This window comes from Desmodus rotundus, chromosome 3, assembly GCF_022682495.2.
Source record: "Desmodus rotundus isolate HL8 chromosome 3, HLdesRot8A.1, whole genome shotgun sequence".
Taxonomy (NCBI): Eukaryota; Metazoa; Chordata; class Mammalia; order Chiroptera; family Phyllostomidae; genus Desmodus; species Desmodus rotundus.
Genome location: NC_071389.1, coordinates 75,546,424 through 75,564,077, shown reverse-complemented (window position 1 = coordinate 75,564,077; position 17,654 = coordinate 75,546,424). Strand labels below are relative to the sequence as shown.

Below are 17,654 nucleotides of genomic sequence, written 5' to 3'. Positions count from 1 at the left end.
ACCAACAGGGCAGGCAGTCTGACCACTAGCAGACCCTGTGGCCCCACATTTGCGCAGATAAACCAAGAGGGCCGGACTCAGAGTGGCGGACAACGGGGCAGGCAGAGCAGCCGTGACCCCACATTCACGCACAGATAAACCGGACAAACGGCGGGGAGCAAAGCAGACCGCGCAACCCAGGGCTCCAGTGTGGGGAAATAAAGCCTCAAGCCTCTGATTGAAAATGCCAGTGGGGGTTGGGGCAGCAGCAGGAGAGACTCCCAGCCTCACAGGAGAGGTCGTTGGAGAGACCCACAGGGGCCTAGGGTGTGCACAGGCCCACCCACTCAGGGACCAGCACCAGAGGGGCCCAGTTTGATTGTGGGTAGTGGAGTGAAAGATTGAAATCCGGTGGAGAGTGCAGCAGGCGCCATTGCTCCCTCTCGGCCCCTCCCACACGTACAGCATCACAGCGCAGCGACCAGCATTACCCCGCCCCGGTGAACACCTAAGGCTCCGCCCCTTTAAGTAACAGATGCGCCAAGACAAAAAAAAAAAAAAATGGCCCAAATGACAGAACACTTCAAAGCTCCAGAAAAAATACAACTAAGCGAGGAAGAGATAGCCAACCTATCGGATGCACAGTTCAAAACACTGGTTATGAAGATGCTCACAGAATTGGTTGAATTTGTTCGAAAACCAGATGAAAAAATGAAGCCTATGCTAAGAGAAACAAAGGAAAATGTACAGGGAATCAATAGCGATGAGAAGGAAACTGGGACTCAAATCAATGGTGTGGACCAGAAGGAAGAAAGAAACATCCAACCGGAAAAGAATGAAGAAACAAGAATTCGGAAAAATGAGAAGAGGCTTAGGAACCTCCAGGACATCTTGAAACGTTCCAACATCCGAATTATAGGGGTGCCAGAAGGAGAAGAGGAAGAACAAGAAATTGAAAACTTATTTGAACAAATAACGAAGAAGAACTTCCCTCATCTGGCAAAAGAAATAGACTTCCAGGAAGTCCAGGAAGCTCAGAGAGTCCCAAAGAAGCTGGACCCAAGGAGGAACACACCAAGGCACATCATAATTGCATTACCTAAGATTAAACAGGAGAGAATCTTAGAAGCAGCAAGAGAAAAGGAGACAGTTACCTACAAAGGTCTTCCCATAAGACTGTCAGCTGGTTTCTCCAAAGAGACCTTACAGGCAAGAAGGGGCTGGCAAGAAGTATTCCAAGTCATGAAAGGCAAGGACCTACATCCAAGATTACTGTATCCAGCAAAGCTATCATTTAGAATGGAAGGGAAGATAAAGTGCTTCTCAGATAAGGTCAAGTTAAAGAAGTTCATCATCACCAAGACCTTATTATATGAAATGTTAAAGGGAGTTACCTAAGAAAAAGAGGATAAAAAATATGAACAGTAAAAATGACAGCAAACTCACAGTTATTAATGACCACACCTAAAACAAAAATAAGAGCAAACTAGGCAAACAACTAGAACAGGAACAGAACCATAGAGATGGAGATCACATGGAGGGTTGTCAGTAGGGGAGTGGGAGGGGGAGAGGGGGGGAAAGGTACAGAGAATAAGTAGCATAGATGATAGGTGGAAAATAGACAGGGGAGGGTAAGAATAGTGTAGGAAATGTAGAAGCCAAAGAACTTATAAGTATGACCCATGGACATGAACTATACGGGGGGAATGTGGGAGGGAGGGGGTGGGCAGGATGGAGTGGAGTGAGGGGGGCGGGAAATGGGACAACTGTAATAGCAGAATCAATAAATATATTTAAAAAAAAAGAAATGCCACTTGAATCTTGATAGAGATTGCATTGAATCTGTAGATGGCTTTGGGTAGTACGGACATTTTAACAATATTAATTCTTCCATGAACACAAGATATTATTCCATTTATTTGTGTCTGCTTCAGTTTCTTTCATCAATGTCAGAGTTTTCAGTGTACACACCTTTCACCTCTTTGGGGAGATCAGCTTTGAGGCTATGATAATAAAGTTGGCTAGTAAGGAAAATAAGTTATAAAAATACATTTCAGAGGTACTTTTTTTAACTGCATAGTAAAAGAAGAAGGAGGAAGAAGTGGAGGAAGAAGAGAACAGTTAAATTGAATCAATGTAGAAGCAGAAAGTGTCTGAGACAAAAAGAAGTCTACCTATATTGAGCAGCTGTCTAAAATAATCCATCAGCCATCTTCTCACTCAAAGATGTTCTTTCCTTTGCATTCCTCCTCTCAGTATTAAAAGCATTAGCCATTAAATCCAACCCTTTAAGCTGGTATTCACCCCCACATTTAATAGTCATCTAACAGTATATCTTCTTCCATTCTTCCTTCAACTGAACCAATTCAAATCCTATGATCTTCTTAGCTGTTCTGAGAGCTCCAAAAGTGGTCTTGTCATTTGGAGTCCAATCCCCCCTTCTTCACCAGGCCAACTCCTAAATATACGTCAGGCCTTAGTTTAAATTCCGTACAGAAAGCCTGTGGTAATCCCTCACACTAAACTGGGTTCCCCCTCTTGCTCGCATCCTCCTCAGTGCATGATCGTAATACACTGTCCTTCTCCTCTGGACCACTTATAAGTGGTATAATTAAATAATTGTGTGTGGATGTATAAGTACATTACACACACACACACACACACACACTATGTACTTGTTTGTTCCCTCTCCCACCCAACTGTCTACTCTGTGCCAGCAGAGTCAGTGTCTGTTCCACGATTCTGCCCTCCCCGTGCTTACCGCAGTGCCCAGGACATAGTGGGCTCTCAGAAGTTATTTGCTAAATGGCACATATATAAAATGGAACATACACATGTTAAATGGAATATGTATATGTATAATACACATAATTTTTAACCTAATTTCCTTTTCTGTTCCAGGATTACATCCAAGATATCACATTTTGTTACATTTAGTTGTCCCATTTTCTTAGGCTCCTCTTGGTTATGATAGCATCTGAAACTTATTTTTGACGTCTGACAGTTTTGAGGAGTGTGGTAAGGGTGCCCCTGTACTGGAATTCATCTGAAGATGCTGCCACGGTTAGACTGGGGTTATGGGTTTATGGGAGGGAAAGCGCAGCAGTAAAGTGCATTTTCGCCACATCACGTCAAGGGGACACCCTCAATCACTCGGATGCGGTACCGGTCAGGTTCTCCTCTAGAGAGTTCCTCTTTTCCTCATTATCATGCTCGCACAAGGAAGTCACTGCGCAGCTCACACGTAATGAGGGGGATTTAGGGAGCCCCTTATTCTCACCACATTTTACCACTTACCACTACAATAGCCCATTATTTCAAGTTCTTTTTTTTTTTTTTTTTTTAAAGAATGATCTATAACTTACGTCTTTACAGGACCTGTATCAGGGATGCCCCAACCTCCAGTAAGAGCTACCTTTCACCTCCTTAAAGGCTGGAGATCAACAAATAAGGAGGCACGGACAGAAGACTGTCTGCACCACCTAGGAGAAAGGAGGACTGCCTTCGCTGCTGGAAATCCAGAACACTAAGAGTCACGTGTAATCAGTGGCAGCCACCGCGTAATTCTGAACAAGATGTGGAGACTGACAGGCTCTGACACAGACAGTGCTCCTGGATTTGAAGTTCAGCTCCATTATTTTTCTGGTCTCTGTGATCCTGACAAAGCCTTAACCTCGCTAAGACTCAGTTTCCCCAGTTACAAAATGGGTGTAACGACAGTACCTACCTAATAGGGTTGTTGAAATTATTTCGGGAGACAAAGAATATAAAGTCCTTTATACTTAATAAATAAAGAGCAATGCAATGGAGATACTTGCTAATAATTCAGAGTATCTTTCCTGCCTACAAATCACCTAGTCCTCTGTCTCTGGTGTCCCTTTCTTCATGGGGTGGTGGGTACTGTCTGGAACACAGCTGGGCTTGCAGACCTCATGAAAGTAGTAAGAAAACTCGGGAGCCATGTTTTGTTGAATGCAAAGAATTTCCTTAATTCCAAAAGCCTTCCTTGCCATGTTCACAGCAAAGCTTGAAGGTAATTTTGTTGTAAGCCAGAATTTGGAGAGAATGGCTCTATGGCATAAAGGTGGCTCCTGGGAGGTAGGAAGGGAAGGGAAAGGAAGACATCAGGAAAGGGGACGAGAGAAGAGACACGGAGATTCAGAGGTTCAGGCTGTGATGAGGATGTTGCTGGTTCATTGAAAAGACCAATCCCCATGTCTTGGTCTGGGGTGATAAGTAGGACATCAGTTTAAAACTAAGACAGCTTGAGAGGGAATTTGAGAGTGCCTAGGCTGATGCTCTGCTTCTTCTTATCAGCCTTGCTTTGGTAGAACGGAGGGAACAGAGATGGGCTCCAGGAAGCATTTGGCTGGTCCTTCTGGTGGCATGGAGTTCCTAGAAACCCCAGCACTGATGCAGAAGAGAGCTAGGGAGTAAGAGTCACTGTGACAGGTCAGAGAAGCACTGCAGCAGGGGCTGTTCGCGCACAGCCCAGAGCTGAGAGCGGGGGCGGGCAGAGCTGAGTCTCTCCAGTCCCAGTGTGAGGCCAGCAGGGGCACCTGGTCAGCGGAAGGAGTTTGATAAGTTTGGGAGCAATTAGGACAGACCATTACTGCCATCAGTGGTGGGTGAAGCTGAGACAGAAGTCAGTGCCCATAAATTAAATGAGAAAAGCTATCGTCAACCAGGGATCAGCAGGAGGCAGCAGAGGACAAGAGATTGCAGGCGCCTACCTTGGCTGGCAGGACAGCTAACTGCCTTCCAGATCCATCCTAGGAGGCCAGGGGGCAAGGGACAGACCGAGAGAGGGGGAAAGGAGCTCCAACACTGAGTTTGAGTTGACTGAACATTTTGAGTGGAATTTTAAACAGGAAGAAACTGTCCAGGAATCCTTTTCTACGTTATCTGCACCATTTTTGTAAGCCTATTTTTAATTTTCTAAATGTTTTCCTATTTAAACTAGTTTTTAAAAAATCCCTTTAAGTTTCTTTTTCTAGTTGTTCTAGTCAAATTTCATTCTATAAGCTTCAAGAGCCTTGAACCCCTTTTTCTTATTTCCAAACAATTGGATGTATATCTAATTTTAATAAAATAATCCTACTAAAAAGTCTTTTTAGCAAAAAAAAAAAAAAATCCCACATTCATAAACTCTTATTGGCAATAATTAATTGCCAATAATCATTAATTTAGAATTGGCAATTCTAAAACCAATCATTAACATTGCTTGCCTTAAGATGTTTGAATTTCCTGATTCAATTCTTACTTTGAGCAAAGCCATAAAATATAGTCATTTGCCTGTGCCTCTATTGAGGCAAATCTGAAAAGAACCAAATGTGAAATCGTAACTATAAAAATAAGAAAAATTAAGTTTCTGATCATTTGCCTCTGCCAGGAATATTGGTGCAGTTTGACTATCATCTGTAACTCACACATTCAGATTATCCTAGAATTTTTCCTTTTTTATTAATACGTCCTTTTTCTTCCACGGAACTGTGGCTTTCCTTTTGACCCCACTGCTTATAAATGGGTTGGGTTCCTATATTTACTCGCAGGTTCCAGTTGGCTTTGCTTTGGCCCATGGCCTCAGCTATGTGACTCTTAACTAGTTACGGTGGTTTTAAAATGTCCACAAACTCTTAGACTTTCCTCTTTTCAAGAGGAAGAGCAAATTCCCGTTCCTTCTGTGGGGGCTGGACTAGTGACTCATTTCGAAAGAATAGAACGTGGTGGAGGTGACCAAGTGTGACTTCTGAGACCAGGTCATAAATGGCATTTTGGCTTCTGTTTGTTCTCTTTGGACCCCTCACTCTAGGGAAGACAGCCAGCATGCCGGGTGTACACTCGGCAGTGTGGGGAGGTGCCCATGGCCAGGAAGGGGCAGTAGCAGGAGGGGGAAGTACCCACGAGTGGCTGAGGAGTCAGTTAAGCCTTTGGATGACTGCAGCTCCAGCTCACCTCTGGACTGCAGCCTCATGAGCGACTGGAGCCCGAACTACCCACTCCTGAATCTAGACACCGAAATTGTGAGATGGTGCGTTTATTGCTGTTTTAAGCTGCCAAGTCTGAGGGTAATTCATTTTGCAGCAACAGGTTAATAAGTAGCTTTCCCACTACATACAAAAGGTCCAGAAAATAATGTGGGTAAACTGGCATTTTATACCATTAAGACAGACTCAGGTGCAAGCGGTAGTGAGGTAAGATCTTACATCCTTATTCTTCATAAACTCTCTTTCAGAAGGCTGCTGCAGCCAATTATTTTAACTCTGGTGTTTGTAAATAGCGTGGCTTACTTCTGGTTGACCACACACTAGGTAAAGATTATTCTGATTCAACAAGACAGTAATCAATTACATGAAGGTGTGACTTTCGGCTCAGATGTATTTTTATGAAATTAAAAAAAAATGATTGATTTTAGAAAGACAAAGGAAGCTGGGAGAGAGGTCGGGTGGGTGGGTGAGGGAGAGATAGATAGATAGATAGATAGCTGATAGGAAGAATGAGAATCATCGATTTGTTGTTCCACCTATTCATGAATTCATTGGTTGATTCTGGTAGTGCTCTGATCAGGGATCGAACTCACAACCTTGGCATACTGGGATGATGTTCCAACCAACTGGGCTACCTGGCCAGGGCTTTTCTGAAATTTTTAGTCAAAGAAAAATACATCTACTCTCCTTGGTATTTCTCCAAACTCATGCTAGCCCATGAAAAGACAGTAACACAGAAACCTAACATCTTTAAATGGTTTGGTTCAGGCAGATTTTTAGGAGATGAACACCCAAAGTAACAGTTTAAAGTTGTTACAAACATCAATGTTTTTCCATTTAAAAATCTAAATAGTTACATGTTTTAGGTATTGGGTCAAATTGGTTTGTACTATAAAACCCAACTGGGCCTCCTTTTTCCTCTTCAAGTTAATCTTTTCTTCCTCCAAGTCTCCAATTTCAAAACTTACCTTTTTCTTTACAAGACATTCATTGTTCTATTAACCAGCCTGTCACTCTTCATGAATAGGGTCTCATGGATTTCAGAGTTCCTTTCTCAGGGACAATCTGGCGCTGAGAAAACCTACAGTGAGCTCCAAGATGGTGGTTTCTGCCAACTGGGCTCGGATTACAGTATCTGAGGCGCCCCAAGCTGCAGTCTTCTAAGAACTCGATGCAAAAACAGAGGCACCCAGTGAGCATCAGAGAGGTGAAAAATCACTTGTTTTTCCAAGAATACACCGAGGTGAGTGTATGTTCTGGATCACCTGAAAAATAGTGACTAAGTTTTATTTCAACTTAAATTAACTCACAGCACTGAAATCTACAATTATCTTTCCTCATTCCTTGAGGGATTAGAAACAAATGACAAGCTGGTTAAATTTAGACTTTGGGACTTTGTTTTCACTACTGTCAGCTCCAATTCACAACGAGTAAAAGAGCAGAGCTGGTGTCCCAGCATTCTCATGGAGTCACCTCTACTCCAGGCCTCCCACCAACTGGATATTGCAGGAGCCCCCCAGATGTCTGGGGGGATGCTGCTGGGCATTGGAACAGACTGCCTTTCTAGGTTGGGAGAAAGTCTGAAATGAACTGCTACATATTACAGATTGACTTTTTGCTGTTGATTTTTAACCTAGGAGGTAGGCTTCACATTACAGAGACCTGTGCTAGTGTTACTGTAATAAGTTCAAAGCCGAATACAAAAAGCTTTCCATCTGATTGCATTCCAGTAGCACCCTTTTCTGTTTTTAGTTCTGGGTCCAGGAAAGAAGACAGCAAGAACTTACTCAATTACATCTTAAGACTTTTTAATCACATGAACAAAAAGCTTTATTTTTTTAAATAAAGCTTAATCATGAAATTAGTTTTCTTTCCTCCCAATGTAGTTTTAAAGCTTGGATACGGTAATTTTCAAAGTAAGTATTGGCTAGTGCAGCATTTAATAGAAGATAGCATCTTGCCCTTACCTAACCCTAAAGGTATTTTTATAGTTATTCTTCCCACTAGGGGGCACCCTAGAGTCATAAGGCTATATTTTTGCTATGATAAAATGTGTCCAAATAAGTATAAACAAATGTGATAATAATGTGCTTTGGAAATGAACTGTGGCGCACGTGCCTACACTTAACTGTCCAATAAAATATGTCCTAAAACCACTCTGCTCTCATAGTCATAACGACAAAGGACAATGTCACAGACTGACCACCACTGATCTCGTACTAGTGAAGGGAATGAAAATTAGTTCACTTTGCCTTGAACTGTGTTTGTATTTGTCATACTTTATTTAAATATTGCAGAGCTACTGTCCACCCAACCCCTACTTTGTAAAATTCCAAAGAGTTCTGGGCTTTTCCCCCTCTTGACTTTTTCCAGGCAGTCCATGTAACACACTCTTCTGTCCAGAATATTTAGATCTAATTCTTGATTACTTCAGGAAGGCTATTGTAAACAACTGAGACTCTTCTAAAAAGATTCTGCGACAGCAGTTTTTAGATAAATCTTCCCCATTACGCTGTCTCCGGTTACTTCTTCACGGATGGCAGAGCGCTGCTACTCGCTCTAAAAACGTGAGCACTGTGATGGGGAGTGGCGCACTCTGTCCTGTCCACCGCAGACACCTCCCAGCAACGCGGGTCAACTGACACTCCGGGACATCTGACACTCATCACCGCGGGCCCTGCGGGCCCCTCCACGACACGCCACCACACAGAACACGGAGAGGAGACGCTGCTGGAAGTGTGAGTGGAATCCCCCTCCCAGGCACTAACCCCTCTGCCTCAGATTTCCGTTCACCAAACACGCAGTCACAACAGTGCTAGGGCATCTGTCGCTGTGAGGATTAAAGGGCATAATAAATATCACACGTTGGGAACAGCGCCTCGTACATAAAAACCCCCGGTGAATGCTGGCTGTTGTTATGATTGTTTAAGCTGCAGGGACACGAGACACACAAGTGTGGAACATGGGATGGGATAATGGCAGCGTTATTAAAGACAAACAACTGCTGTTTTAAAATCTGGATTAGACCGTCTGTATTCTAAAAGACACACACAATCTGTACCAATTAAATACAATAGAGTTGAAAGGGGATATAAATTACAGTTTTCCTTTTTTAAAACAGACAATAGTAAAATACTACAGTCAGCTCACTATACACAAAAATCATGAACAGCAGCTTTTCATTAAAGTCTCGAATATCTTATTCGTTTACTGATGCTAAGAACTTACAGAGAAAAGGGACAGCAGGCTGGACACCTCCTCTCACGCACACACACACATTTACTGCTGTGCCTCCAGACCAACTGTACAGGCATCTACAGAACAGGTACATGAAGGACCCTGGTAAAGTTTCTGCACACATGATCCCTCCACTGTCCCCACTAGCAAGAGAGCTTCACAAATGCAGTCATGGGCAGCAGGGTCATCTGCATTCAGTCTCCTCCCGCAAACACGGTGAGGTGGGACCCTGTGACCTTTATAGCTCATTCCATCTCTTCAGCATTTTCCAGAATTAAGTACAATAGCAACAGTAAAACCACACCACAATGAAACCTACCAATCTGAAACAAAACCACACAAAGACAAAAACCAACACCCCTCCCCACCCCCAACCCAACTCTTGGTATGTCCTTGCGTTTTTACAGTAATACTGCTTTCCCCACTCTGCCTGCCTTGCTGGGCTGAACCGAGAGCCCCACGGTTATCATGCAACGTCAAGTCAGCAGGCGGCAGGCCAGGTGGAAGACCAAGGAAATCTGCTGTGAGAGTTTTCAGTGTGCTTATGAAACAGGACAGAAGGGCAGCGTGTGGCCTGGTAGCCAAGGGCAGTGTGGCACCAGGCTTGCAGTCAAACACATATGTACACAGAAAACAAGGGTGGACAGCAAAATCGATCAGTCCTATGTAAGTTCTTTGGTTATAAAGAACGGCATTCTGTAATCTTTTTTTGCAAAGAAGGATTTGCAACCTCATTTAGGCAATAACATGTTTCCTCTGCTCATGTATGCAAGATTGCCCAAGTTGCTTTGTAACCAAGTCCAGTACCTTATGATTTTTTACAAACCACTTTTCTCTGCATTTTAGTGTGCAGTCTTGTCTGTCTTGACACAGACATACTATAGATACACATTTCATATACACAATATATATTATTTATAAAAAAAAACCACATTAGAGTATTGACTCCAGATTCTACAGTAAGAACTGATTAAAACTGTACAAGAATAAGTTTGTTTGAATCTGTGGTTTCCACACAGTGGGATGTATAGTAAGTGCAAAAAAACAAATACTGCCACTTAATTAATCCATGATTTTCAGTTCTCTGGCTTCCTGGAAAAAGCAGAAGCTATTGGTTCACCCAGGTGACAGAGCACCGCTGCTTCTTCTCACACAGCAGGGGAAAGGTGGCGGCCCAGGGAGTGCAGGGCTTCTCCACGCCAGTCCAAGGGCCTGCTGGGCCGCAGCATGTTACAAAGATGAGGCTGGTGCTTTGGAAAACAGACCCGAGACAGAGATGCGGGGGCCTGCGGAGGAAGTGCTTGCAGCCTTTCACCGAGCAGTCGAGGTCCTGCTTCCCTGGAATTCAGAGGCTACAGTGAGTTCAAGCCCCAATCCCCACCTCCCCTCCCCACCCACAGGGACCATCCTCAGCCAAACTGTGCCCATCCCACACAAGGGGCTCTTCCTTAGGGACCCGCAGGATCCAGTTTAGGATGGAATCCAGTTCTAAAATTCACAGTATATGAGGGAGAAATCTAGCCCCAAGGTGAAGTTTCTAGGAAAAGTAATGGACAGCAAGACCCAGAGTTAAAGCAAAAAATTGTTATTTCTAGGCCCACACAGTAAGTCCTATCAGGGTAAGAACAAACATCAAACTTTACTATGTAAAATGTTCTCAAACTGTTACAGTGTTAAAACAACTTATTAAAACTAAAATAACAAAATACTAAAGCAATAAAGAAAAAGTATTACCATAATCCCACACTGAACTAATATAACATACTTTTGTAAATTCCACCTTTAAACCACAAACTCTGGCAGGGACACACAGTACAGAAGACTTTCAAAAGCCAACCCCAGGCGTTCTTCCCGAGTGCTGGGCTCCAATGTCCCAGGCAGTGAAACAAAGGGATGCTTGTCCTGGCTCCCTCTTCTCTGGGCTGAGTGTCTCGGTGCGGCCTTCGGACCCCCTGCCTCGCAGGACGTCGGCGGAGGGCTCTGTGGAAACCTCAACCCCAGGAGCCATCCCCACTGAAGTAAAACCTTAGGTGTGGAGGGCAGTGGCTCCTGGGAATCTGAACTTCTAAGAGGCACCTTCTCCCAACACCCCCAAGGAATTCCTTGCACGTTAGGTTGAGAAGCACTGTTGCAGGGCAAAGAATCATCCCTGGACTTCTTGTTCACGTCCTTCTTGGGCTTCCTGGAAGAGGGGCTGAAAAGGTCATGTAGGCCAGCCGTGAAGATTCTGCTGAAGGGCCAGTATAGAGGAAGTTGATGACTTTTTAAAAATCATTTTCTTACTGTTACTCTATTACAGTTGCCCCAATTTTTCCCCTTTTGCCCTCCTCTGCCCATCCCACCCCACTCCCACAGTCAATTAATTCCACACTGCTATCCCTGTCCGTGGGACTTTTAAGCAAATCAGAGTTTGGCTTGTAAGAACAGTCATGAGTAACTTTATTATTAATCTTAAATTGGGGACGAAGTCTTTTTTTATTGAAGAGATCACTGTTTAGGTTTTTGCAGTTTATGAGTATGCTGTAAAAATGACTACACACTGAAATTTTAAGGGATAGTATGGAAAAGTTGGATGGGAAAAATCCGCCAGTGTGAAATGGCAACTTCCTCGGCAAGACAGAGAGATGGAATGACACCAGGATTGCCGTAACCTTCACCAAGCTGCTTTCCAGTCTGGTCAGCTCTGCGTTCTGCTAAGCGCTGGCACCGCCACACCCCTTCCACGCTGGGCTTGGCATGTGGGACCAAAACAGTGATTCTTAATGGGTAGAAATGGTGGCACTCAGGAGCAGAGCGCGCAGAGGCAGATAATTTCTTATTTATATAATAAAATTTGCCATTCCCTTAGGAATATTAGCAAAAATCCATTTTGCTCCAATATAAGAATTAACATAATAAACCAACCTGAGGAACTTCCAAAGCCCAACATTCAGTGGCTCAAGGAAGTCACCTTTACTTCTCCAAAGCACCTTTTAACCTAATGACTGCATTTTGTCAGTTCCGCGATGCATGTTATTTTCCCCCACACTTTAACATCTCTAGAATTGGACTGTGTCTTACAATTGCTAATATGATGTAGTTTAATTGGAAGTATTTTTCCTTAATGATACATAAAATAACGGTGTATCTAATAGGCAAAAAAATCACTAATTTGATGAACTATGGCAGATACTACCAGATAACTTAGAATAGCCAGTAATTAAACATCTCGGGGAATGAATAAGAAAATGATTGATTCTTTCCAAGTGAATACTTAATTCAACAAAACCCATATGCCAGCTGAAAAAGCCAGGGCGCCTGTATGCATGGTAGTTCCACTCTGCAACTACGCAGGCAGACTTGCTCCCCGTGAACTGACAGCTGGGCAACCTGCGAGCTTCTCCCCGGGTGGGCACGTCTTCCCTGCTGGCAACATCTTTTTCTTTTAAGTATATCTTATTGATTGTGCTATTACAGCTGTCCCAAATTTTCCCCCTATACTTCCCTCTGCCCTGTCCCCTCCTTCCCTCCAGCATCCCCCCCCTCCCCAGTTCATGTTCATGGGTTGTACATATAAGTTCTTTGGCTTTTCCATTTCCTATACTATTCTTAACCATCCCCTGTCTATTTTTAACTTTCCCCGACACCTACCATTTATGATTCTTACTCCCTGTGCCTTTTCCCTTATTCTCCCCCTGCTCCCCTCCCAGCTGATAACCCTCCAAATGATCTCCCTATTTATGATTCTGTTCCTATTCTGGTTGTTTGCTTAGTTTTTTGTTTTTTTAGATTCAGTTGTTGATAGTTGTGAGTTTGTTGTTGTTTTAACGTTCATAGTTTTGATCACCTTTTTCTTAAATAAGTCCCTTTAACATTTCATATAATAAGTGCTTGGTGATGATGAACTCCTTTAACTTGACCTTATCTGGGAAGCACTTTATCTGCCCTTCCATTCTAAATGATAGCTTTGCTGGATACAGTCATCTTAGTTGTAAGTCCTTGCCTTTCATGACTTCGAATACTTCTTTCCAGCCCCTGATTGCCTGTAAGGTTTCTTTTGAGAAATCAGCTGACAGTCTCATGGGAACTCCTTTGTAGGTAACTGTCTCCTTTTCTCTTGCTGTTTTTAAGATTCTCCCTTTATCTTTAACATTTGGCATTTTAATTCTGATGTGTCTCGGTGTGTTCCTCTTTGGGTCCAAATTGTTTGGGACTTTCCGTGCTTCCTGGACTTGCACATCTATTTCCTTTGCCAAATTAGGGAAGCTTTCTTTCATTATTTTTTCAAATAAGTTTTCAATTTCTTGCTCTTCCTCTTCTCCTGCTGACACCCCTGTGATTTGGATGTTGGCACTTTTGGAGATGTCCCAGAGTCTTCTTATTCTCCTTGTTTTTTTGAATTCTTGTTTCTTCATTCTGTTTGGTTGACTGTTTATTTCTTCCTTATGTTCTGAATTGTTGATTTGAACCCCAGCTTCCTTCCCTTCACTGTTGGTTTCCTGTGGATTTTTCTTTATTTAACTTAGTGTAGCCTTCATTTCTTTCCTTATGCTTTTGCCATATTCAATGAGTTCTCTGAACATCCTTATCACCAGTGTTTTGAACTCTGCATCTGATAGGTTGGCCGTCTTCATTTTGCTTAGTTGTTTTTCTGGGGTTTTGTTCTGTTCTTTCATTTGGGCCATATTTCTTTTGCCTCCTCAATTTGGCAGCCTCCCTGTGTTTGTTTCTGTGTATTAGGAGAAGATGTGGTGTGGCAGCTACAAGGGAGAGGTGGTGGCGAGGTAGGCAGCAGACCAGGTGGTCCCACATTCATGTGTGATAGATAAAATCGGGAGGGACATCTTGGGAGCAAGCAATCCCAGACCCAAGCCAGACAGCGAAGCTTGGGGTTCCAGTGCTGGGAATATAAAGCCTCATAATTTCTGGTTGTAAAATCCAGTAGGGGTTGGGTGGTGGAATAAATTGCTGGTTTCTTGGGAAAGGCTGTTTAAAGGGCCCGCACAGTCCTAGAATGAACGCAAACACACCCACTCTGGGAACCACCACCGGGGCAGCAGCTAGAGCAGCGCCAGTCACACAGGAGAAGGGGGTGAAGTGACCAGAAACGGGCAAGTGCTGAGCAAGCCTAAGCAGCATTGTCTTCTCTCTGACCCCTCCCCCACATACAGAGCCACAGAGTGCTGAATCAGGCTGCCCCACCCTAGAGATTACCTAAGGCTCCACCCCATACAACTTAACAGATGCACTAAGACAGGGAGTCCAAGTAGCTCTACCTGTTGGCAACCTCTTAGTGAACATCTCCTAAGTCATTGAGGTGAAGGGCTGCTGGGGTTTGGTGCACAATTAGGTATGATCACTGATAGCACAAGGAATGCCTCTGGAATTTATTACCTGGTCATTCTCTGCCAAGGAATGCAGCTGGCCAGGGTCCTGTGGCTCATCTGAGACACTCTTATTGTCCATTTTATTTGGTAGGTTCTTCCTACTTGAAATCTCTCCAGCAGAAGAATCTGTCAAACCATCAAAATCTTTCCCATCTGACACACCCATAAACTCTGTGAAAGAATGGTCCTCAAGGACGTTTGTGGTGTACTCTATGGTCACCTCCTTGGAGCAGAACTCTCTGGCAGCCTGGCCATTTTTGCTGGAGCAGGTATCTTGTTCTGAACATGAGCCAGTCCTACAGAGTATTTTGGAGTTTTTCTCAGGAATGCTTTGGGATGATGGGCTCCCTTTGGCTAAGGCACTGTTTTCCTTGAGTGGCACCGTAATTATCTTATCCTTTACCAAGCCTCTTTCTAGCTCTGTCAACTCTTTGTGTGAGGATGATCTGAAATCATGCACAAGTGAGAGTCCAGAATGCTCACTGGAGTCTGCGTCTTTTGTCTGAATGGCTAGCTGATCTGTGCTGTCACTAGAGGGGACCACCATGTCGGACAGAGTGGCATTGGAGGCACTGTGGGAAAAGTAGCCACTGGTAATACTGCTGGTGGTAGGGCTACGGGACACTTCTTTCTCCAAGACCCTTGAGTTTGTCAAATCTACTTTAGAAGAAAACCACTCTCTGTTCTCCAAGCTGGCATTGTAAACACTGAAGTCAGCAAACTCCACCGGTACATACGGCTGTGAACCTATCAGCTTCCTGTTCAGAGCTTCCAGATCATTCTCCTCCTCCTCAGAGTCCTACGGGAAAGAAGCAAAAGTCAGTCATTAGCTCCTTATAGCAACTGTATTGTTAAGGCAAGTTTTAAGTACTTTACTATTAAAGGCATTCACATTTAGGGTTTTTTTCTTTCTTTCTGAGTTTGGTTAAATCTTATTACCTATTATGGACACAGGTACATTATTCTCAGAGGTTTGTGAACACAAAGTCATTACCTCCTAATATGAAGATTCATTTCTTCTGTGCTTATTCAATGTTAGAAACTTTTCCTCCCCTGGTTTAAAAAAAGGATGGACTATAGTGCAGTGGACTTGAATTAGTTTACTCATGATTGGTTTTCAGCTGGGATGTTGTCCCCTCTCTAATTACTTGAGTAGAGCGGCAGCCAGAGAGGAGCCGCTGCTTCACTTGTGCTTACAATCCTCGCCTTGGGGTTGCAGTGCAGACAGGTAAGGTGATTTGTGAAATGTTTCTGAGCTACTTTATGGAGAGAGGGTGGTAAAATAAGGCTACAACAGCAAGAGGGCTAAGAACACAAACTCAACACCCATTCTCAGTATTACACTACGTATTGGAAGGCTGTAAAGTACTAACAATCAATCTGAGAATTACAGGGGTTTGAGAAGCATGGATAGAGGATTTATCCATGGAAAGTGAGGAAGATTTAAATGGAAATCTCCTTTGTCTAATAGCTTCTGAATTCTGTTTATAAAGATTAGTAAATATGCAAAAGTTAGGTGTCACCAACTCCCTAATCTCTCTCCCGAATGAATGAGTCTTTATATTTTGTGGAAAACAATGTAAAACATATATGTATTTTACACGCAAATAAAAATAAATATTATTATCTAGTCATTTCTAATTAACCTCATAAACATTTGATGATCTTGCAAATATTCCTTTTCTCTTTTAAAATGTAACTTCCATTCAACAAATATTCATCTAGCATCCACCATGTGCCAGCCATTGTCCTGAGACCTGGGAATACCAATGTTGAACAAACACTGGCATGATGCCGGCCTTCAGGTAGTTATGATTTTGGGTCCTCATCCCCAGAACAATCCTGTTGCTCTGGCCAGGTGGCTCAGTTGGATAGAGCATTGTCCTGATACACCAAGGTTGTAGGTGCAATCCCCAGTCAGGGCACATACAAGAATCAACCAATGAATGCATAAATAAATGGAACAACAAATCCATTATTTCTTTCCTCTCTCTCTCTCTTCCCTCCTCCCTTCCCCTCCCCTCTCTAAAATCAATCAGTTTAAAAAAAAGAACAATTGGACACTGCCTGGGTGGATGGAAATTTCCTGGAACCAAAACATCAACCTTACTCATCAGAGAGACACACGGAAGGGAAGAAGGAGCAGGAGAGAGGGGCAGACAGTGAGGACGGGGAGGGGATGTAGTACGGATCAACATACATTTCATCTAGTGAATTTTATTGTAATATTTTCTTCCTCATCTCATTGGAGGCTAAATATCTAAAAATAGTTTAATATTCTTCAGTGCTTCCTTGTTTTAAAAATAACTTGAATATAAATTATTTAAAAGCATCAGTAGTTTTAATTCCTTGGCTATTAAAGGTGAATATCAGTGATAAAGTTCCAGAAATTAGCAAAACAAATTTTCTGGCAACACTAATCTCTTGCCATCTTATCTTTAGCTGCATTCTAAATTAAGTGGCACTGCTCCAAAATAGGTCACTGGAGTGTTTTCCTCCAGGGCTGGGGGATGTTTGTAAAGAAGCAAAGGCTGAACGGAACTGTCTGAATCAGTAGCCTGGTCGCTATTTTCTAGATTCTCCACTTGACTTGTTTGGACTTGAAATTGAATCACAAGTGTTTGTATCGGTTGCATTTCCTTTTCACTTAAGCTAGCAAAGAAACATAATTCCCCAAGCCCAAAAGGCCCCGAGGTGGTGCATTACTAGAAAATTAGCTGTTGCAAGGAAAACCAAATTTGAAGATAATAGAGCTTTGGGGCCCCTTTTAATGCCTGAAGTCATTTCTTCTAAAGACAAAGGAAAGGCCTGTCATCCTAACATACAACAAATAAAATATTCAATCATGACTCTAATGTGTAGAAACAGGTGCACATTTATCAAACTTGCAAAGACAAAAAATTATTCCTAAAGGATTAGAATTACCTTAATAAACCTGCAGGTTACAAAAACCCCAAGACTTTAAGTCCACACAGGGATCAAGTATACAGTTAGGTACTTGGGGCTGGGATGAGATGGGAGGAGAGAAGGGCTGAAGCAGTGGGGACAACTAACTCCAGAAAAAAGAAAACTGAGTGTAGGTGAA

At 43.0% G+C, this 17,654-nt stretch overlaps 1 protein-coding gene across 1 annotated transcript in view; it reads right to left on the bottom strand.

The window, feature by feature from the left end:
- Nucleotides 1-8,971: 8,971 nt before the first annotated feature.
- KIF13A (kinesin family member 13A) overlaps nt 8,972-17,654 on the bottom strand; it is a 203,432-nt gene continuing 194,749 nt past the window's right edge. Inside the window, exons 39-40 of the mRNA XM_053920223.1 lie at nt 14,577-15,368; nt 8,972-10,541 (exon numbers count right to left, since the gene is read on the bottom strand). Coding sequence (XP_053776198.1) covers nt 10,515-10,541; nt 14,577-15,368 — 819 coding nt within the window. The 3' untranslated portion in view covers nt 8,972-10,514. The remainder of the gene's footprint in view (nt 10,542-14,576; nt 15,369-17,654) is intronic.